Here is a 22996-nt window from a genome sequence, read left to right as displayed (position 1 = left end):
TCCTCAGCCTCTTGGCATTTACTGTTCACTGTGCCGAATGCCCTGGCTATTTAAAATAACTGTGCTGGTGGGTATATTATTCATAGTTTAGAGATGAGGAAACTGAGACTCTGGACGCTGAAGGAAGAAATAATAAAATAATCTGATAATCCTTGGCAGTCTAAGAAAGTCTGTACTACACCTGAACACATCCAGAGTTTGTAAGGTGAATGCGCCCATCAAAGAAGACAGTAAGTAGTAACAGACAGGAAGGATACAGTCTGTGCTAAGAAAAGCTGATCACTAAAGAGTTAAAAGGAAGGCTGGAGAGATTGCTGAGTGGTTAAGGTGCTTGCCTGTGAAGCCTAAGGACCCAGGTTCGATTCCCTAGAACCCACATAAAGCCATATGTCCATGGTAATGCTTGCATCTGGGATTTGCTTGCAGTGGCTAGGGCACCCTTTCTCTCTCTCTCTGTAAATAAATAAAATACTTCTAAAAGTATATTTGAAAGAAAAAAAAGAGTGAAACAGACTGGTTGTGGAGGTACACAGCTATAATCCCAGCTCTTTGGAAGCTGAGGCGGAAGTACCTTGAGTCTGAGGGCAGCTTTGTGTCACAGGAGGGTGACAGGGTAAGGGATGCATGTGAAGGAGGAAAGACCAATCCCATGTGGCAGGCACGGATGCTTGGGAGGACATCCTTGGGGCTGTACTTTGTTGTGTCTTTTTCTATTTTGTTAAATGTCTTCTCCTCCTCCATTTTCCTTCCTTCTTTTATTTTTTTTGAGATAGATTTTTCACTAAGTATCTCAGGCTGGCTTCAGTACAATCCTCCTGCCTCAGCTTCCCAAGTGTTGGGGTTACAGGTCTACACCACAATGCTCATCTTCCTTGATACGCTCATTAGCATTTAGACACTGAATTGTTTCATACACCCTTTCTTTACAACAGCAGTGAAGGCCTATCTGAGCTCATGGTAGGTTTGAGGATGTGGTCAGCCCTACACGGTGAAGCTTTTCTAGATTTTTCTCACCCTAGTGGTCCCTCTTAAAAACAAAATTTCAGCCAGGTGTGGTGGCACATGCCTTTCATCCCAGCACTTGGGAGGCAGAGGTAGGAGGATTGTCGTGAATTCGAGGCCAGCCTGAGACTACATAGTGAACTCTAGGTCAGCCTAGGCTAGAGTGAGATAGTACCTCAAGCCCCCCCCCCAAAAAAAAAGAAATAAAAAAAATTCAGGGCTGGAGAGATGGCTTAGCAATTAAGGCACTTGCCAGAGAAGCCTAAGGATCCAGTTTCGAATCTCCAGTCCCCATGTAAGCCAGATGCACAAGGTGATGCATGAGCTTGAAGTTTGTTTGCAGTGGTTGGAGGCCCTGGCACACCCATTTTCTATCTGCCTCTTTCTCCTTCAAATAAGTAAGTGAAATAAAATCTTAATTTCAAAGGGGAAAGTGCGGGGGGGGGAGGTATTACCATGGGATATTTTTTATAATTATGGAAAATGTTAATAAAAATCGTGAAAGTAAAAATAAAATAAAATCTTAAGAAAAATAAAGCTTCTGTTCTAAACCAATATATAGGGATTCCCTTCCCTCTAGCTCCCCTCACCGTGTGCTCCACAGTGCTAGGCAAGGGCCCTGCTACTGAGCTATCCCTCCATCCTGGTTTTCCCTCCTTGTTTGGCTGTCATACTGTACTGCTGTGGGTAGGGGAAAACAGAAAGATGCTCCCCTCTATATCTATTCTCTTCTCTCATCATATAATCTGCCTTCACAGTCAACACTGAGCCTCAGGGAGCAAGGTCTAGGACAAGCAGGCTGGGAACGAGATCTGTAGTATTTTATCCCTTTCCATATCAACAAAGCACCTGCACCTGTTAGTGGATATCTATTTGGAGTTGGAGGTAAAAGGAGAGGCTGCCCAATGTGGTGTCTCATTTTTTCGTTGGTATAATTAATCTCCTACTTCTGGATAGCCTTTACTTTTCTGTCTAGGCTACTCCCTACTCATGTGTGCTTTGTGGACATCATCCATTTTCAAGGAATCCTCCATCACCCTGCGTTGATTCCCTCCACCCTGTTGGCCCTGTGGAAATATCCTTTTCATGAAACAATCCTCCTCTACCCTTAAATGTGTCATCTCTTTCTACTGGAATCATCACTGACCCATTTGGCCCTAAAGTTCTAAGGATGGCATGCATGGATCACAGAATTACATCACTAAAATTATCCTTTAATAGCATATATGTTTGATAGGAAATACAAATTATTCATAATTTTAAAAAAATCACAAAAAACAGAAAACTGAAGAGTAACTTAAAAAATTTATTTATTTATTTGCAAGCAGAGAGAGAAAGAGAGAGGGAGAGGGAGAACGGGTGTGCCAGGGCGACCAGCCACTGCAAACGAACTCCAGATGCATGCGCCACTCTGTGCATCTGGCTTTATGGGTCCTGGGGAATCAAACCTGGGTTATTAGGCTTTGCAGGCAAGTACCATAACTGCTAAGCCATCTCTTCAGCCCAAGAGTAACTTTTTGAAAACAGGAATGCCCAACATGCAGCCTTCACCTGTGTTTAACTTTGTCTGTAGCTTTTGTGAATTGCTAAAATGCTTCTTTCCATACAGTGTATTTCAGATAATCAAATGTTTTGTGAATTCAGAAGCCCATTAGATCGCTGTCAGGTGTTTGGGAGTATGTTGTAAGTGCACTCAGAGAGGAAATACAGTGGAGATGGATGAACTCAAAGACACACTCACATTGCAATGTGGCTCGAAGGCACAAGCCTCGGAGCCACTCTGGAGAAAACACTCACAGAGAGGGCTGCATCTCTCTTTTCTGCAACAGCTCAATAGAGGCCCTTCCCAAGTTCAGAAAACCATCAGATTGGGCTTAAGCTAAGTGAAATAAACAAGCTTCGTCCTAAGTGAGAGCTAATCGTTCTCCTCTGCCTTTCAAAGTTATCAAATAACATACATTGTTTTTCCTTAGTTCAAACCAGAGCACACGTGACCTTCCCATGAGGACAACCCCTCTTTTAAAGTGTGCTGACACTGGGGACAGGGGCCAAAGTTTGACAAGTGATGCTAAGAATGGGGTGGGCTGAGATTTGGCCTCCCTGCTCAGGACTCAAACCTCTGCCAGTATCACTGGCTTGAGGATGGTGTTGTTTGTAGAGCTTTTGCCTGGCTATATGTTGTTATGAGTCCAAAAGAATTTGACATTCAGGTCTTCCACAGGCTTTTTCTAGTATTGAAGCAAATCATTTCCCACTGGATCTTTGGAGATTCAAGGCTGTAATTTCCCAGGTCTGCCTAGGAAAGATGACTGGGTTCACACTTAACCATCTAGGAACAGCTTAGCTCAGTACAGACACTGGGTTCCATCCTACTTTGGGGCACCTTAAATTAGGATTGGCTTTCTCAGGTGAATACACACTAGCGTTTTCTCCTCCCTTTCCCTTCCATCCAGTGTTGGAGGGAATAAATAAAACATGTTTTTTTTTGTTTTTCTATCACTGCTCTGTAAGATGTAATGTAAGAACTGTTTCTCTTATTTAGCTTAAAAATGAAATAGTAAGCCAGGCGTGGTATTGCATGCCTTTAATCCCAGCACTTGGGAGGCAGAGGTAGGAGGATCACCATGAGTTTGAGGCCACCTGAGACTACATAGTAAATTCCAGGTCAGCCTGGACTAGAGTGAAACCCTACCTCGAAAAACCAAAAACCAACCAAGCAAACAAAAAGAAACAGTAATTAAAACAAGCATGTTCTATATGATAGGACTTTTAGAAGGGAAAATTTTGGGTCCCTCATCCAAGTATTTTTTTCTAAGTTACCTTTAAAATGCTATTGATATTAGGCAATTGATTATGACAAAATATTGTTACTTTCAGCTTCTTCTGTGTTTATACTGTTTCCTTCACTGGTGTACAGGATTCAGTCATCCAACACATGCAAGGGAACACAAAGGAACAAGTTTTAGAACCTACTAGTTCTTAAATAAGTAACATAGATTCTTACATTTTGGGCTTCCAAAGTGAATCATTTTGTTTTTCCTAGGGAAATTATATCCATTTTAAAAATAGTTCTTGGGAATTATTCTGGAAGTTTGGGGCATAGTAAAGTGGAGTGAGGACTGTACTTACCATTTTCACTCAGAGATTGTACAAAATCATCTGTTAAAAGGAGTAAGTCTTCCAGATTTAAAGCAATGTCATAATTCAACTTTTTAAAAAAAATTTTTTTTTTATTTATTTATTTGAGAGCGACAGACAGAGAGAAAGACAGGTAGAGGGAGAGAGAGAGAATGGGCGCGCCAGGGCTTCCAGCCTCTGCAACCGAACTCCAGACGTGTGCGCCCCCTTGTGCATCTGGCTAACGTGGGACCTGGGGAACCGAGCCTCGAACCAGGGTCCTTAGGCTTCACAGGCAAGTGCTTAACCGCTAAGCCATTTCTCCAGCCCTCATAATTCAACTTTTAATGGTTGCCCACAGGCCTCATATTCCCATTGAGAGTAATTTCTTAACATTAGAACAATGAGTGGACAGGAAAGATTTATTTACCTGTCTAGATTTTAGTTAAGCCACTTATTTATTTAAAAAAAAATAAGAACTGACTTGCATAGATTGTTTGTGTCAAAATGATGCCTAGATGTTTCAAGTCTCTTAAGTGATCAACTTTGATAACTACTTAGGGGAAATGGCTTTACGTAAACAATGAAACTTGTGATTCAAATCAAATCCTTAAAATAAAACACAAACCAGCCATCCGACAGTAATATTCTGCCAAAAATAAGGGCTGGAGAGATGACTCAGCAGTTAAAGTGCTTGCCTGCAAAGCCTAACAACCTAGATTCGATTCCCCAGTACCCACGTAAAGCCAGATGCACAAAGTGGCGTGTGCATCTGTAGTTTGTTTGCACACTAGAAGCCCTGGTGCATCCATTCTCTCTCATTCTTCTCTCCGTATCTCTCTGCATGCAAGTAAGTAAATAAGTAAATAAATAAACATAAGATGGGTTTATCATTCTAAAGATTATGTTAGGAAACTGAAGACAAAATTATCTTTGAATACCAAGAATGCTGTTGAAAACTTCAAACTCTAATTTACAATGCAACCACACTTTAAAACCTGCCAACTTAAAGCTAATGTTTCTACTTTGCTCACTTAAAAGATTCTATGTCTTGGGCTGGAGAGATGGCTTAGCGGTTAAGCGCTTGCCTGTGAAGCCTAAGGACCCCGGTTCGAGGCTCGGTTCCCCAGGTCCCACGTTAGCCAGATGCACAAGGGGGCGCACGCGTCTGGAGTTCGTTTGCGGTGGCTGGAAGCCCTGGCGCGCCCATTCTCTCTCTCTCCCTCCATCTGTCTTTCTCTCTATGTTTGTCACTCTCAAATAAATAAATGAAAAAATGAACAAAAAAAAAAATTAAAAAAAAAAAAAGATTCTATGTCTACATTAATAGTGAAATGTTCTTTGGGGAAGTACATTAAATACTATTTTACTTTTTGAATTTTTGTTTTATAGTTTATTTGTAACATTTCATATGAGTTTATACAGTCACTATGATTAAATGTGCAAATTCACAAAAATATTTTGATGCTCAGTTTACACAATACCAAACGTTTAGAAATATATTAAGATATGACTCACTGTTACATGCTTTTTTCTGTAGTATGAGTCAAGCCATATTCCTTAAATAAAAACACAGACACATGAATTTAGCTATGACACAGCCATCCTGCTAAAAGTATGTTACTCATGCCCCTAATATCAACATCAGAAAAACGTTCCAGTGCACCTGAAAAATGAATTGATTTTTATAGATTTTGATCCTAAATTTGGCTTCAGACATGACCATATACATCCTCCTCTCCTGGAAACAGAGAACACTGATCAGAATTAACAACCTGTTTATTATTTCCTTTTGAGAAGAAAATTCCTGAAGTCTTAACATGGTCACAATAGAAACTATAGAATAAATAATCTGACAATTTAACACAGTTCCTAAAGGATGAGTGAACCAACCTGACATTAACAAAATTAATTCAGCCCAGGAAGGGTGGCGCTGGGGTGCCTGAGAGTTTGTCCAGATGCACAGGCATTACAGTGAAAGACGCACATGACTTTCAGCTTCACATCCAAATAAAGGGTCCATTAAGCAATCACAAGACAGCAGCTTGTCTGACTTTGTTGCTTCATTGCTTTCACATATTAACCCTCTAGAGAAGATTCTTGAAGCTTTATTTGGTCAGACCACACATATATAACAGTAGTAGCATAGAAGGTCAAACCAGGACAGTGACTAGGTAGAGTCTTAAACAAATTACAAAACCACACACTTTGTCATTTAACAGGAAGGCTTAAATCAAAAGACAACTGGGTCTTCAAGCGGCTGGTTGCCCTTCAAAGGCCATGGAACGTGCTCACTGAGGGTAGGTTTTATAGCTCCTTCTGACACCGTTCATGAAGTGCCTTGTCGTCACGTCTGCAGCCCAAACCACTGTGTAAAACTTTGTTTACTCGCTTTTACTGGGGTAGTCTCATTTTGTTTACACTCTTTTCATATTTTTCCAAGGATCATTTCCAGAGGATCTTCCAGATGCAGAGCACATCCTCATGACTGCCCACAAAGGTCAGCCTGCTTACTGGCATTCGACTGTGTAGAAGAGGAAGTTTTTGGTGCATCTTGTGCTCTTAATGAAGTCCGGCAACACAGGACTGAACGCATCAGTCTCAGAACAGGAGGCCTAAGGATGGCAAAGACCCAAGGGTCAATTATTGAGTTAATTGATAAAAACCTAAGAGCCTGGAGGTCCCATTTTTCCTTTCGGGAAGAGGTTTCATTCATATATGCAAAAATCTGTAAGAAGCAAAGAGGGAGAACCTTGTTAGTTCTACACCGCAGCAGTAGGCAAGCTTGGATGCTATGCCAGCTCTTGAGGTTTAAGTTGGGTTTATGTGGTACTGTGGGGAAGTGAGCAAGTAGCAAAATCTCATACTTCCATCATAGCAATCACAGCAGATTTTTCCCCTTGAACTTATTGGAAAACATGTATTCTATGATTTGTAATTAACATTGATATCATGTACAACCTTCTGCTCTTGACATTTGAAGTGGAGGGAATTTTTTTTTTTGGCATATAAGAATTTTGAGACAGGGAATCTCACTATATAGCCCAGGCTGCCCTCAAACTCACGATTTACCTGTAAGTCCAGCCACCTGAGTGCTGGGATTACAAGCATGAGCCACCATGTTTGGCTGCATATAATCTTTTGTTTTTGCATATAATCTTTTAACAATACCAAAAGTAATAATGAAAATATTAGCAGTTCCCACTTACCAATAGTCTAGTATATGTGTCATGAGCTGTATCAGGCACTATACCTGCTTTATTCCTTACAAAAGCTCTGAAGCTTAAGTACTATCTCCTTTTAACAGATGAGGAAGTAAGATCCTGGAATGTTAATAGTAATGTCACCTGATCTGATTTAGCAATCCCAATTCATCAAGAGAGATAAGCAACAGAGCACCATCAGTGGGGTTATGGGTTCTGGCCATGGGACATCCAGGGTTTGAACTGTAGATCTGTATCTAGCATTAGTACTACAGGCAAACAAACAAACAAACAAAAAAACTAAACACTGTGCACCTGTGAAATGTTGACTATAACAACACAAACCTCACAGGAATCCCTGGAGGATGACAGGAAGCAATGCATGTTAGCCACCTTGGCGGTGCTCACAGAATAGGTGCTCCACAAAGTCAGTTGTTATCGCATTTTACCAATGAGGCTCAAGGCACAGAAAAGTTGGGTGACTTGCTGAAGTGCCCAAAGCTAAAGTGGCCTAGTGATGACATAAATTCAAACTCTCTTGACACCAGTACAATGCTCACTGTTTGTTATATTAGAACAATGGTCTTTAGAATGATGTCCTAAACTGTTGGAATTGGGCACATGCTTATACACAAAAGAATGCTTTCTTATTTCAGAAAAAAAAAATTTTCATGGTAGGTTTCATGGTAGGCTGACCTGGAATTCACTATGCAGTCTCAGGGTGGCCTTGAACTCTTGGCAATCCTCCTACCTCTGCCTCCCAGGTGCTGGGATTGAAGGTGCACCCAGCATGAATGTTTTCAAATTGGTAAATCTAACCTCATCTGACTTCTTAGCTATTAAAAAAAAAAACTTTAAAAAACTTTTAAAAATCTACTTTCTCTCTGTGTCTGTCACTTTCAAATAAATAAATAAAAATAAAAAACAAAAAAAAAATATTTTTAAAGGGCTGGAGAGATGGCTTAGCGGTTAAGTACTTGCCTGTGAAGCCTAAGGACCTCGGTTTAAGGCTCGATTCCCCAGGACCCATGTTAGCCAGATGCATAAGAGGACACACACATTTGGAGTTCGTTTTCAGTGGCTGGAGGCCCTGGCATGCCCATTCTTTCTCTCTCTCTCTCTATCTGCCTCTTTCTCTCTGTCTGTCACTTTCACATAAATAAATAAAAATAAAAAAAACAAAAAAATTAAAAATCTATTTATTTATTTGCATTATTATTTGCAAGACAGAGAAAGAGAGAGAGAGAGGATGGGTGTACCAGGGCCTCCAGCTGTTGCAAATGAACTCCAGATGCATGCGCCACTTTGTGCATCTGGCTTTACATGGGTGCTGGAAAACTGAACCCAGGTCACTAGGCTTTACAGGCAAGTACCTTAACCACTGTGACATCTCTCCACCCCCAGAATGTGATTTTTTGGTCAGATTGACAGGAACAATATGTGCTTGATAGAGACTGAACACATGCATCTAGTTTACAGACTGGCAGGCAAATGTGGAGCAAACCTCATCATTTAACACTAGTTCTTCAGGATGCTCAGGGATCCTTTGACCAAAACAGTGTGTGACTGAGGGAGCCATTGCTTACTTCTCCCATACTCCTTCTTCAAAAGAAGTCATTCCTTTCCTTTCCTTGGTACTAACTCTTCAGGCATCTGGGAACTGGACGTACCAAGCAAATTGCAGGGAGAGAAGAGGAGTCATCTTCGGGTTGCTTATGTTAGGACAATAGCAGGAAGGTTTGGCAGCCAGAGGTGTTTATGTCAGAGAAACTTGGCATAGGGAATGGAGAAAAGATTTGGCAGATGCATAGGGAAAAAGAATTGATGGTGGGCTTCTCAGATTGTAGGCAGAAGAAAGTTAGGTAGAGATATGAAATGGAGCAATTGTTTCTTAGTCTGTTATATAGCTTAGGATGTAAAATATACAACATGGCATGTTAAATAAGTAATTTTGGAGGGAAAAATTCAGGGTAATGGTTATAAAAATCTGATGCTTAAAATATTAGTCACCCCACTTACATGTGCACACATGCACATACACAAGTTCATGTATAAATAACAGCACACAGTTATAGAGTCCCAGCTGAGCCTGTGATCTAGTTTGGCTATAGACCATGATATTGCTGAGCTGGCCAGCCAAGCCAAGTAGGGTAGACAGAGCCCAACAGTTGGATGTCACAGTTTCACCATGAAGATGAGTCATGTTTTCAGCACAGGATGACCTCCATCACAGTTCCTGGGTCTTCTACAGCATGACAGAAGAACGAGAAGTGAAAGATAGGCTTAAAAGAATGAAGCAATTCTGTACTGTTTCCTCTCATGCTGGGTAAGTTTTAGAATTGCTTAAAATATGCATAGGAGAAGGTGGCCAATATGTTGTAGAAGGTAAGTCCTTTTACATTTGGAAAACAGCCCTGCTTCAAAGCCCTCTGAAGTCTTTGATGTAAGCTTTGCTTTCTGCCTATTTTCCCTTTTGATTCTTTTGCCTGTAGTATGCCACTTTTGAATTTGTGCATTCTTGCTTTGAATTTTTTATTAGTTTTGTACTCAGTGTATACAGTCAATTTGGTACCATTGTTAGTTAGCCTCTTCCCTGTCCTCCCCCCTCTGCAGAAACCCTTCTCATTGGGGAATATGGGTCATGCATTGCAGGGTTAGCCATCAGTTATGGGTAGGAGGCAATGTCTCTGTGGATCATGACCCAACATGTGGCTCTAACATTTTTTCCACCCCCTCTTCTGCAAATTTCCCTGAGCCATGTTGGGTTCATTTTAGGTCTGCTTCAGTGATGAGGTCTTGGGAGCCTCTGTGTCTTGGATCAACCACAGTGAAACATACATAAGATAAATTTTACCATCTTAGCACCTTTTGAGTTCTCAGTTCTGCGACATTAAGCATATTCATATTATCATTCAACTGTATATTTATAATTTTCTGATTATTATAATTTCTTGATATTTAGCAAATCTCTGGATGTGGGAGGAGACTGCCCCCACCTCCTTGGGCTAGATAATTGTTGGAGCTAGTGAAGGGCTCAGCAGAGAGTATGTTCTTACTACCCAGTACTAACTAGCTCTAAGATCTCCACCCTCTACCAACCTCATAGCCCAGAGGCAATATTTCTCCACCTTAATCATCTAGGACAGATATCAGACAAGTAGGGACTGAGATACAACTTAGAGCCAGCTGAAATGATACAATCTTACCAATGCTAACCTGTTTAACCTGACAATCCTTTCCTGTGGAAACTAAGTTAAGGTCATGACCCAGGTTCTGCCCTACATGATGCGGAAGCAGCTGTACTTCATGTCACCATGCCTTCCCTGCCATGATAGAATTGCAAGCCAAAATAATCCCTTACTTCCTGAAATTGCTTTTTAAAATTAATATTTTATTTATTTATTTGACAGAGAAAGAGAGAGAGAGGATGGGTGCACTAGGGCCTCTAGCCACTGTGAACAAACTCCACATGCATGCACACCCTTGTGCATCTGGCTAACGTGGGTCCTAGGGAATCAAACCTGGATCCTTTGGCTGTGAAGGCATACACCTTAACTGCTAAGCCATCCTCCAGCCCCTGAAATTGCTTTTGTCAAGGTGTCTCTGTCACACTATCTACAAAGTAAATGATATAGAAAACTGGTACCAAGAAATTGGGATTGTTGCTATGATCAATGTGAACATGTGGTTCATATGCCTTTGGAACTTGTCTTGCAGAAGGAATGTGGAAGAGTTTGGAACCTTGTGCTAGAGAAGGTCTACAATGCTCTAATCAGAATTTAATGGGTCATTCTGGTGGAATCTTGGAAGGCAAGAATGCTGAGAGAAATGTGGAGCGTGGAGGCTCAGCTCATGAGGTTTCAGAGGGGAATAAGAACTCTTTCAGGAACTGGGCTAAAAGCAGCTCCTAGTATATAATGACAGAAAACTGGCTGTGGGCTGGAGAGATGGCTTAGTGGTTAAGCGCTTGCCTGTGAAGCCTATGGACTAGTTCAAGGCTTGATTCCCCAGGACCCATGTTAGCCAGATGCACAAGGTGGTGCACACATCTGGAGTTCGTTTGCAGGGCTGGAGGCCCTGGCTTACCCATTCTCTCTCTCTCTCTTTCAATCTGCCTCTTTCTCTCTCTGTCTGTCACTCTCAAATAAATAAAAATAAATATTTTTTTAAAAAGATAAAAATTTTAAAAACCTGGCTATATTCTGTCAATGTCCTGAGAACTTGAGTGATGTTTAATTCAAAAGCAATGGGTTAATTTGCTTGGCAGTGGAAATCTCAAACAGAAAACCATTACCACTAGTGCTGATAAAAACAACTGTATAATTGGGCTGGAGAGATGGCTCAGCAGTTAAAGGCACCTACTTGCAAAAGTTGTTGACCTGGGTTTGATTCCCCAGTGCCCATATACAGCCAGATGCACCAAGTGGCACATGCATCTGGAGTTTGTTTGCAGTAGCAAGAGGCCCTGGCATGCCCATCCACTCTCTATTTCATAAATAAATAAAATATGTTTTTAAAATTTAAAAACTATAATTCTGTAATTGTTAAAGAGATGAGCATCATTGAAGAGAAACTGCTTGCACTATGCTGGGATAATAAGGAAGTTGTCCTGAAGACAAACCACCCACTGGAGGCTCCTTTGTAAAAATCCAAATTTACTTGAGGAAAGAAAGCCTTAACTGAGGGGGTTTAGTGCTCATACACAACTATGTAGGGAAATACTTCAATAAAATTTGCCTGGAAGGCAGGCAAGGGCCTCTATATCTGTGTTCCTTGTTGTCCAGGGTTCATCCTAAGCTGGCCTCAGAACTTGGCAGCAAAATCTATATGGTAATAGTTTTGGAGGCATGAAAAATTAAGGAGGTCACAGAATGTTGCACCATAGTTCCTGAGAGCTACTGAGGTCAGTCAATGTATGCCACAGTCAAAAGTATGTAAGGAGGCAGGGGCTGAGAGGCTACTGTGTGATGCTGTGAAAGTGAGCTCTAAGTTGTAATGGAGACACAAGGATGTCAGAGATGCCAAAACCATAGGAAATCTGCCGAGGAAAGCTGCAGGCTTAGAGTAGAGCTGATCTAAGAGAAAGACTATGAATGATACATGGGCAGGCCTATCCAAACCCTCTGGAGTCTAGGTGATTCTGTCATGAGTCCCAGACATGGAGCTGCAAAATTTCAAGGATCACAGCTGTTTTTCTCAGCACTAGTGTGAATGGTTTTCTGCTTGAGATTTCATCTGCCAAGCAAATTAATCCATTGCTTTTGAGTTCAGTGTCATTCAGGTTCTCAGGACATAGGCAGAATACAGACAGTTTGTTTGTTAGTATATTACATGAGCTGCTCCCCTCCTGGGTTTTGATTTTTGCTTTGAACTGATCCTTACTATGTCCTCATCCCTACTTTTTTGACTAGGGATGTTTATTCTGTGCCATTCTATGTTGGAATTATGTAAAATGTTTTTGAATATTACAGGAACTCATTGCTTGAGTCTCAGAGGAGAATGTGTTGGGACTTTTAAGGACTCCAGAGACTTCTGAAGGATGACTGAACTGATTTTGCATGATGAGATGACCATGAACCATGGCAACAAGGGACTATAGCCTAAAAGTGTTATATTTGAGTGCCAGATTGATAAAGGATGGATTTACAATGATTAATCTCTGGTTATCAACTTGACAGGATTTAGAATAATCATGGGAACAGATATATGGGAATATTTGTGATATTGTCTGAGGTGGAAAAACTTACCCTAACTAGATGGCACCATTCCATGGGCTGGGGTCCCAACCTGAACAAAAAGGCGAAAGTGAGCTGAGAAGTAGTACTCATTGCTCTCTGTTTCCTGATGGCAGATGTAATGAGACCAGCTCTGCTCCATGCTCCTGCCACCATGCCTTCCCCTTCAGGACAGACTGTAACCTCCAACCATAAGCTGAAATAAGCCCTTCCTTCCTTCCTAAAGTTGGTTTTATCAGGGTATTTGGTCACAGCAATGAGAAAAGTAACTAACACAGGGGAATGGCTGCACATCCTTTCTCATTAGCTGATCTTGGGATTTTTAAGAAAAACCTGACACCAGGGTGATATGTCAGTGAAATTCAAATTCAGAGGTTGACAGGATTTATGTACTTTGGGCATAAACTACTAATATGTTTGCTATGAGAAAAATACCAAGAGCTAGTCTAAATGAGTCAAGTGAGTTAATCCCTCAAGGCCATCCCTTCTAAAGGGGTTTTAAAAAAAGAAAAAGGATATAGAGCTGTGTCCTTTACTGAGTGGCACAGATGGAAATCAGTCCTGTGTTAGTCTTATTCGAGGAAGCTGCCCATGGAAAGTTTCATCATGGAAACAGCAAGGGATGCTTATTTAAATTACTTTCTTATTGTTAATGCAGCTGCAAAGTAGGTTGAGAATGTGAGAGTGAATAGTGGCTTTCTTTGACAGATCATTAAAATTATAAAGAGTGCTTTAAAATATTTAGTATTAGGTTAGGGAGAGCATTCTGCTGGTAAAGTGCTTGCTATGCAAGCATGAGGATCTGAATTCACATACCCAGCATACATGTTAAGTAGGGCAAGACAATGTACACTGTTAATTTCAGGACTTCAGAGGCACAGACAAGGACTCCCTAGCTAGCTATCCTGGCTGCATCAGTGAACTTCAGATTCACTAAGAGACCCTGTCTCAAAGTGTGAGGTAGAGAGTGACCGATGAAGACGTTCCATGTTCTCTCTGGCCTCAACATGCATGTGTACACATATTATATACACACCCATATACATATTGGTGCCACACACATGTATAAACATACACACAGACATGGATACCACACATACACATACATGCAAAATAATTCCAATGTCTTACTCTCTCCCTTGGAAATTCAGACTTATTTGGTTTGGACTAAGACATGAGTGTTGTGGGTTTTAAAAGCCCACCCCCCTGCAATGATTCTATATTGTGTAGCCTAAGTTGAGAATCATAGCTTTATAATTTTGTCTACGACCCCAAATAGCTTCATGCTATTTATCACCCTTAAAATTAAAAAGCCTGCTTAATCAAAGAATGACTGAGCTCCCAGAATTTAGCTCCTGATCATTAGTATATAATTAGGTTTTTGTATTGGAAACTGAATCCTATGGAAGCAGCAGCTGACATTTATGAAACACCCGCCGCTTGCTTGTGTCCTTACACAAACCTACAAAGCACCATTATTCTCACTTTAGAGAAGAGGAAACAAAGATTTAGAAACTAGGTACTCTGCCTAACGTGACAGCTACGGTGAGGAGTTTCACTGTAAAGATGGGGTACCAACCTCACTGTCAGGCCACCTATAGACAAAGCTTTTGGTGTCAACCTTACATAGTAAAGATTCAAGTAGATTCCCAGGTGACTGGCTGAATTATGGGTTTGTCCACCCTTCTCTTCAGCGGTGTCACTGAGGATAATGGCAATCACTCTTCCTGTTTACAGATGGAAAAAACTGTGACTCAGTTTCTAAGTAGCTGTTTGGTTTGCTCTGGGGCCTCTGTACTTACCACAGCTAAATTATAGGATCACTTGTTCTGTTTAGCTGCCTTCTGACAGACACTAAGATGCCCTACCAACAGATTTTTGTACAATTAATTGCTTTTTTAAAAAAAATATATACTTTTATTTTTTTGGTGGGAGTATTTTTCCAGGTATATGTAATCCTTTCTCTTTTTTTTCCAAAACACAGGTGCTCTGTAGTACAGGGAACTGAAGCTGACTATTTTATCATCAAGAAACAGTGAAGCGTGGCTCCAGGATGAGCATGACCTTGGTCTTGTGCGTTTCACAACTGAGATGAGGAGCTCTGGACAAATGGAGTCCAGGATGGTGGTTCTTAATAGCTTCTTGAGAAAATAAAGGGCACTGTGATCCACCTACCCAGGACTTCCATAAACATAGCATTTTACAAATAGTTTCACAGGCATCCATGTCTACTGTCTATGGAACACAAATCGACAACTTTGGTCTCTTGGAACTTCAGAATTCTCTAAGTGGACTTTCCCTTCCTAACCCTTCCCATCACACATAAGTCCCAATTTCAGAGTGCTCACATCTATTTTTGGTTAGGAGATAATGTTAGGTAGAAAAAGAATTTCTCCAAAAATAAATGGATTTTGGCCCATGCTGACCATGTGGGTTAAGGTACAATAGACTTGAAGTCAAGGTCAGGAAAGGACTGGTTATCAGAAACTCAAAACAGAGGACAGGAGAGGCCAAGCGAGCAAACAAGTTGCAGATTAACTGGATCTTAAGCCTCTAGCTGGAAAGGGATCTGTCAAGTGCGTTCCTGAAACACTGTGCCTATTTTTTTTAACCTCATAATGTAATGGGTTGTTGACACAACAAAGAAGAAAAATAACCATCTCAAAAAGTTGTTTTGTTTTTAGCTGAAGACCTAAATCGTCTGAAACAGAATTAAAGATCCACTTAGCCAAGAGTATAGTAGACACAATGCTCAGCTTCTTTTTTAGGGGGGTGGGGTAGGGAAGGACTGTATTACTTGTAGTCTAAACTTGAAAACCAGTGATGACATATGTCTTTATTGGCAGTCACCACTGTGTAATATCAAACTAGCAAGGTAAAAGATATGAAATGAAACTCTCATGTAGAGTAACTTTCTCTTAAAAGGCAATGTGTATTAAAACTGTTCCAACAGTCACTGAACACATCATTTATGATGTCTCAATGTTAAAGGACCTCCTGGTTGTCATGGACATTCACTTAAATGTCACGGGCAAAGTTTACAGTGGGTATTCATAGATTTCTGGGTTTCTCTTTCATCACTATGTGGACTATTATAGTTTATATGTGGTAACTGGTTAACTGCATGTCAACTTTTCTACTCCCATTCCAATTACACTTTGCACAAGGAATACCAGAAATGAACAGGAAACTCCAGGACTATCTACTTGAATTTGTTCTAAGCTGCAAATATTGGATTTCCACTAATCAGATTTACCTAGAAATTATAACCCTGAAGAATTTGTGAAGATGAAAACATTTTTAGAATGAGACAATGGTTTGCTCTTGAAATTTTAGAACTTAATAAAGGAAATAAGCACTCTTATCCTAATGGCATGTGGAAAACAAATTAAAGTGACCACAAGCTATCTGCAATTAGTAAAGCACTAAGAAAGTGACTGCATATGGGTTGGAAATTAAGACACAAGACAATATTTGAGACAAGAATGGAGGTATCGTGCTTGTCCTGTGTTCTGTTCCATTTTGGTAAAAGCAAAAGTTTCTATTTACTACTGTAAAATACTAAGAATATCTGATTAACACAAGGAGGAATTTATTAATTTACATAATGCTCCTTTGGCAAATAAACAGTTTGGAATACGTTATTGGTCTCATGCATGATTTCATATCAGACAACCAAAATAATGTCATTTCCTAAACACCACATTTTTTAAAAATCACTAAAGAATGTTTTATGTGTACCAATGGAAGATTTTATGTTAGGGGTAATCTGATTATTTCTTAATTTAGACCAGCGTTTACGTTAGCCAATCTTTTAAAATCTCAGTCTCAGACTTTCATTCCAGATGACTGTGGAGAAGAAAAAGGATACACATTTAGACCTGCTTAGTTCCCTTGGGCTATCACACAGAAAAAGGTCTTTCCTTTTTTTTTTTTTTTTTAAGTTAAAAAGTTGGCATTAAACTGCAAAGAAGTCCAGCTATTTATAATGTCTTCACAGTTCTCTTATGAAATCTTGGCTTACTGCTCTCCTAGGTTACCCTTGAAATGAGTGCTTTCTGTTTGACCGTATTGCCGTTAAATGCATCGTAATCTCTTAGCATGTGCTGATTGGTCTTTCAGACCCAGCTCCACTACTCAATATCTGTAGTTCCTAAAAGAAGCTAGTTGCCTTAGTTGCATAAGGGAAATCATAATATTATCCTATAATAACCTAGAATATTTTTATAGGCTGCTGTGAAGATAACAAGTTAATGTAAATATTAGCACTCAAACACCTTTGCCTTTTGTGTATTGACAATAATGATACATGGGGTTGGATTTTACTTTATTTAAGGGGGTTGGACTTTTTTTTTTTCCATCTTAAGAGTTTTACTTCCCAAAGCCGACAGGCCTTAGACTGGCATCCTAGAAATAACAGTAATTTCACTCTGCTCATGCCCTGGGACAATGGCTGACTAGTAGCTCATGGGTAATTTGAAGTTTCCTAACCCCATTCTCTGGAGCTGGAGTGTTGTGGACCTGACTTGGGTTCCACTGGATACTCTATGAACACTCTTCCATGCTGGCCAGTGGTTTGATCCTCTCTTTTTTTAAAAAAAATTATTTATTTATTTGAGAGTGACAGACAGACAGAGAGAGAAAGAGGCAGAGAGAGAGAATGGGTGTTCTAGGGCCTCCAGACACTGCAAATGAACTCCAGATGCATGTGTCACCTTGTGCATCTGGCTTACGTGGGTCCTGGAGAATCGAACCTCAAACTGGGGTCCTTGGGCTTCACAGGCAAGTGCTTGACCACTAAGCCATCTCTCCAGCCCTGGTTTGGTCCTCTCTTGATGGATCTAGAAAGCAGTTCTTGCTATTCTGAGGAAAAATGGAAAGAGATAGGGTGGATTTCTGCTATTTTCTAGGATACAAGGGAAAGAATTAGTTGGAATACTTCTAGTCCATGCTGACCTGGAATTCACTATGTAGTCTCAGGGTGGCCTCAGACTCATGGTGATCCTCCTACCTCTGCCTCCCAAGTGCTGGGATTAAAAGCATGTGCCACCATGTCTGGCTTCTCTCCCCCCGCACACATACATGCACCATTTTGTATATCTGGCTTTACAGGGGGACTGGGGAATTGAATTAGGCTCTGCAAGTAGAAACCTTACGTGCTGAGCCATCTTTCCATCCCTCCAGCCGCTTTTAAAAATCATTATTATTATTATTTTTGTTTTTTGAGGTAGGGTATCACTCTAGCCCAGGCTGACCTGGAATTCCCTCTGTACTCTCAAGGTGGCCTTGAACTCACTGAAATCCTCCTACCTCTGCTTCCTGAGTGCTGAGATTGAAGGCGTGCACAACCACACCTGGCTTTTTTTTTTGTAAAAATTATTTTGAGGGGCTGGAGAGATGGCTTACTGGTTAAGGCACTGGCCTGCAAAGCTTAAGGACCCAGGTTTGAGTCCTCAGGACTCACCTAAGCCAGATGCACAGGTGCATGTGTTTGGAGTTCGTTTGCAGTGGCTGGAGGCCCTGGCATGTCCATTCCCCCCACCCCTGCAACTCTGTTTGCAAACAAATAAATAAATAAATATTTTTTTAAAAAAATAATTTTTCACATAATAACTTTTTAAAGTTGATAATAGTTTGTATATGTTGGGTTAAATAAATATGTATTTAAAATAAATTTCACCTGTTTCTTTTTACTTTCATTGTATGGCTTCTAGGGAAAAACAAATCTAAAATTCCATCTATGGCTCTCTTTATATTTCTATTGGACCATCTGTACATTCTGTTGGAGAAATGAGAATGTTTCTAGGTGTAACCATGAGCTTTAGCCTTGTCTCATTGTGCTTCCAGTCAGGATGCATGCAAATGATCGCTACCTCAGGTGAGAGACCAGTAGGCCATTTCTGACCATAATTTTAGAGTGGATCAAATAGAAGGAAAGGACTTGGGGGGTGGGCTGGGGATGGGGCTTCATGGCAAAGCACTTGCCTGGCATGCACGAAGCCCAGTTCAAAAACAAAACAAAAAAAGGTTTAGAAACAAAAAAGGATTTCAAGGAGAATGGAATGTCAAAGGGGAAAGTGTGGGGGGGTGGGGAGGGAAGGTATTACCATTGGATTTTTTTTTATAATAATGGAAAATGTTAATAAAAATTAAGTAAAAAAAAATTTAAAAAAAGGGTTTCAAGGGAAAGTACCATCTGGAGCATATGTCAAGCATTTGGAATAAATTAACCAAATAGTAGATATGAGTTTTGAGTTGTTAGCCCTCAAGAAACAATCAAATAGCACAGAACTTCATAGAGGTGAAAGATACAATTATTAGTGATCGTGTTCTGATAACTTAAGCATAGTCAATGGGCACCTGATCCTCTTTTTGTGTTTTGTGCTTCCTGGATTATCCATGGTTCATGTGGTTATGATCTCATGGCAATCCCAAAGCAAGAAGTCAGGGAAGCCATCTTTCTAATTATGTTCAGACTGGGATTTTCTTCTGCTCTTTGGAAATCTGTGCTATGAATATTTTCCAAAGTGACCCTAGAAAATAGTTTGACGACAGTGTCTTTTTTTTTTTTGTGGTGCCATGGCTTGAAACCAGGGCCTTGCACATAGAAAGTGTGCTACTGAGCTATATCCCCAGACCTGATATCAATGCCAAGGGATAGTTTGGCAGAACAAAAACTCCCTCATTTCCTCACCCCTCCACTAATCGTAAACAGACACTCTAAATAAAAAAACAGCTTCAGAGCAAACCTCCTACTTCCTTCTCATCCCTTCTCACCAGACTTTTGGCACTAAGCCCCTTCCTTTTTGGCAGTGCTAGAACTGTCCCTGACCCAATAGTAAATGGGGGGGGGGGTATGTATGTACACATAAATGTTTGAATATCAATGTACAGCAATAATGGATTCCCCAATATAAAAGGTAAAACTTACATGGATACAGGAAAACCTGTCTAAATCAGCACCTTTAGAAACACAGTTGGGAGTGGGCCAATCATGGTCAAAGGGGAGACCTTTTCCTTTCTGCTTGTCTCCTCTCAATGCTCTGAAAGGGTAGCATATCCTTTTCACAAGTGTGTGGTCACCCCTGAGCTCATTCTCACGCCAAGTAGCTGGAGGTAGAGGGCTGTTTCATGCAAACACTCACAAATGGCAGATAAAATTCAAGGACTGACCCCCTAACTCCCACCAGCCTGAGTCAGGCATTCCCTCATTCAGAAATGGTTTACTTTCAACAAGCTGAATTCTGTGATTTAGTGGAACTCGAAGTGCTTTCTTTCATAACAATGTTGAGCATGCTATTTCAAACCCCCCAAAGCTGACTCGTCCCCTGCCCTAATTCAAAGGCTGCATCTGTGAAACAAAACCAGAGCATAGAAACCACAGTGGCTTCCACCAAGTCACCAACTCTCCTCCTGGGGTGGACAGGAAGATGGCACATGCCAGCAGTGAAGCTTCCTTTTTTAAGAGGACACCTTTGCCCTGCTCCATCTCATTACCTGCTAAGTGTAACTCTCCAGTTGAGACCAACTTCTGTCCTGATGGAGTAGAAATGTGAGAACAGTGGGGACCAGGGCAAAGAGAACGTAGCTGAGAAGAGGAGTTTATCAGGAAGTGAGGATGGTGAACCTATCCTTTCCCACCCCTAAAGATGAGTAGGTGAAGACTATTAGAAGTAGTGATGGGGTAGGACATAGGAAAAAAAAAAAACAAAAAAAACAAGCAAAACTATTTCTCCTGCCTCTCCAAGTTAGTTCTGTTACTGCTAGGCACTGTCCTGTCTTTCTTTTCCAGACTCCTACTTCACAGCTCTACACGAGGCCGGAACATGCTCTAACTGCCACACTCAATTGCCATGTTCACTTGGGGAGCTTAGAACTTATCTTACGGGGAACTGATGAGTCTTCCCTTAACTGCGCAGTACCCATGCTGGAGCCCGATTCATGCCTTCAGCTTTCCAGGCAGTCCTTTATCTTCCCCTCTTCCCTGAGATGGGCCAGCTGTTTGTGCACACAGCTTTGTGCTGGCAAAGAGCATGACTATGAAATGAAGAGTGTGTGTGTATATTCCGGACAGTGACATCAAGAGGAGATTTTGTAAGAGGGTTACAGTGCCTCCTGTGAGGGACGGCAAAGCTTAGCAAGAGTTTCCGCTAAGCGACTGTCTTTCCCTCTCAATATCACTATGGCATGACCATGGATTTCCATAGCCACAAACATTTATACTTAAATGTGTAAACTGGGGGGCCTGTAAACTAGATTTGGGGACTTTCGGAACAAATAGCCGAGGCTCTGAACTCCACCTATTTACTTCCTATTTACTTCAGTCCATCTTCAGTGGCAGTCAGAACGCTGTGGGGTGGAAGCTACTTTTTCCCCCCAGAAGAAACACAAGGCAAGCATGCAGAACTAGCAACAAGGGGGTGGGAGACCCAAGGCCAGCCGCAAGCAGAGCTCCAGGTGGCCAGTTGCAACAGTGATAACCTCCTTCAATGAAGGGTTGTTTCTTCAGTTAGGAAGCCATGCAAGCCACCCACTGGGATAGGCGTGCGCCTGCCTCTAGGACGCGGGCTGGGCTAATGGAAGACTTTTGAGGTCCTGCAGTACCATAGGGGAAACGATACCATGGTGACACCCACATGCCAGAGCTTGAGGGAGGAAGGAAATTGGGTAAAGGTGAGAAGCAAGAGGGGAAGGCCAAGGATCTTTATAAATTAGGACACCCTTCTCTCTCTCTCTCTTTCTCTCTCTCTCTGTCTCTCTCTCGGTCTTGTTGCAAAAAGTTTGCAGAGCAGTGGGAAAGGATGGGGTGAGAAGGGAAGAGTACCCGAGAAAAGGCCTCCGAAAACAAGCGAGTGACTCACCGTGAAAGGCAACGAGCAGACGGCAAAGGTGATGGTCATGATGGCCAAGAGAATGAGGTGGTCCGCCTCCTCCGCCATGGACGTCCTGTCCCCTCTCCGGCGGGACCCAAGGCCTCCCCGGCAGCTGCCGCCGCCGCCCGTGGCTCCGCAGCGGCTCCTCCGGCCGCGGCGGTGCATGCGGACGAGGTTGCGGATGACGCTGAAGTTGCAGGCCAGCACGGCCACGATGAGCAGCAGCAGCACGGTGGCGTAGAGCTGCAGGTAAGCGGTCCTGCCGTGGCGGATGAAGCACCACGTCCCGGGGCAGTACTGCACGTACTCGCCGTAGTTCAGCAGGGGCAGCGAGCAGAATAGCAGCGAGGCCGCGTAGATGACGGGCAGCACGGCCAGGCCCCCACGGCGCGAGAAGCGGCGCTGGTAGAAGTAAGGGTGTCCGATGGAGAGGTACCGCTCCAGAGCCATGGCGAAAAGCATGAGCATGGTGGCCAGGCTGAAGAAGGTCATGGCGAAGGAGAAGTAGGCGCACGCGCGGCCCCCGGGCGCCAGGGCCACCAGGGTCTGGTTGCGCGCGTACGAGGCCAGCACCACCGGGCTGATGAGACAGGTGCCCAGCAGGTCGGTGAACACCAGCTCGGTCACCAGCACGTGGAACAAGGAGATGGACGTCCTGCCACCACCACCACCCCCAGCGCCGCGCCCCGTGTCCCCGCGCCAGCGGCGGGCCAGCAGCGCCAGCGCGATGAGGTTCCCCAGCACCCCGGCCGAGAACATCACCGAGCTGATGGCTGGACTTTCGCCCGACGGGAGCCACTGACGGCTCTCGCAGTCCTCCACCAGCCGGGAGGCATTGGAGACATTGCCCATGGTGGAGCGAACGGACAGAGATGCGCTCTCCTCTCCAGGCTGGCACCTGGGTCCCCAGAGCACCAACGCTCCCAGACCCAGAGGGGAAAAGGGGAGGGACCGAAGTCCGGAGTCCCCCCCCCCCGCCCTTCCAGCCCCCGACAGACACCCTGGGCAGCCTCGCCCCGGGTCTCCGGCCACTACCCAAGTGGCCCGCGCCACTGTCGCATCTGGT

At 42.4% G+C, this 22996-nt stretch overlaps 1 protein-coding gene across 1 annotated transcript; it reads right to left on the bottom strand.

The window, feature by feature from the left end:
- Nucleotides 1–5610: 5610 nt before the first annotated feature.
- On the bottom strand, nucleotides 5611–22888 carry Ptger2 (prostaglandin E receptor 2). Its single transcript, XM_004649185.2, has 2 exons — nucleotides 21919–22888; nucleotides 5611–6847 (listed from the first exon to the last, which is right to left on the bottom strand). The coding sequence occupies exons 1-2, from the start codon at nucleotides 22780–22782 to the stop codon at nucleotides 6602–6604; spliced, it is 1110 nt and encodes a 369-aa protein (XP_004649242.1). The 5' UTR covers nucleotides 22783–22888; the 3' UTR covers nucleotides 5611–6601.
- Between the last annotated feature and the right edge of the window lie 108 nt (nucleotides 22889–22996).

The sequence above is a fragment of the Jaculus jaculus genome, chromosome 7, assembly GCF_020740685.1.
Source record: "Jaculus jaculus isolate mJacJac1 chromosome 7, mJacJac1.mat.Y.cur, whole genome shotgun sequence".
In the NCBI taxonomy this organism is placed as follows: Eukaryota; Metazoa; Chordata; class Mammalia; order Rodentia; family Dipodidae; genus Jaculus; species Jaculus jaculus.
Note: the sequence above shows the minus strand (reverse complement) of the source record. Positions and strands in the feature narration are given on the sequence as shown.

Coding starts and splice junctions, on each gene's coding strand:
- Ptger2 (XM_004649185.2), bottom strand. CDS start 22,782: ATGGGCAATGTCTCCAATGCCTCCCGGCTGGTGGAGGACTGCGAGAGC. Junction 6,848..21,918: donor TCTGCTCGTTGCCTTTCACG/GTGAGTCACTCG, acceptor TGCTTCTTACAG/ATTTTTGCATATATGAATGA.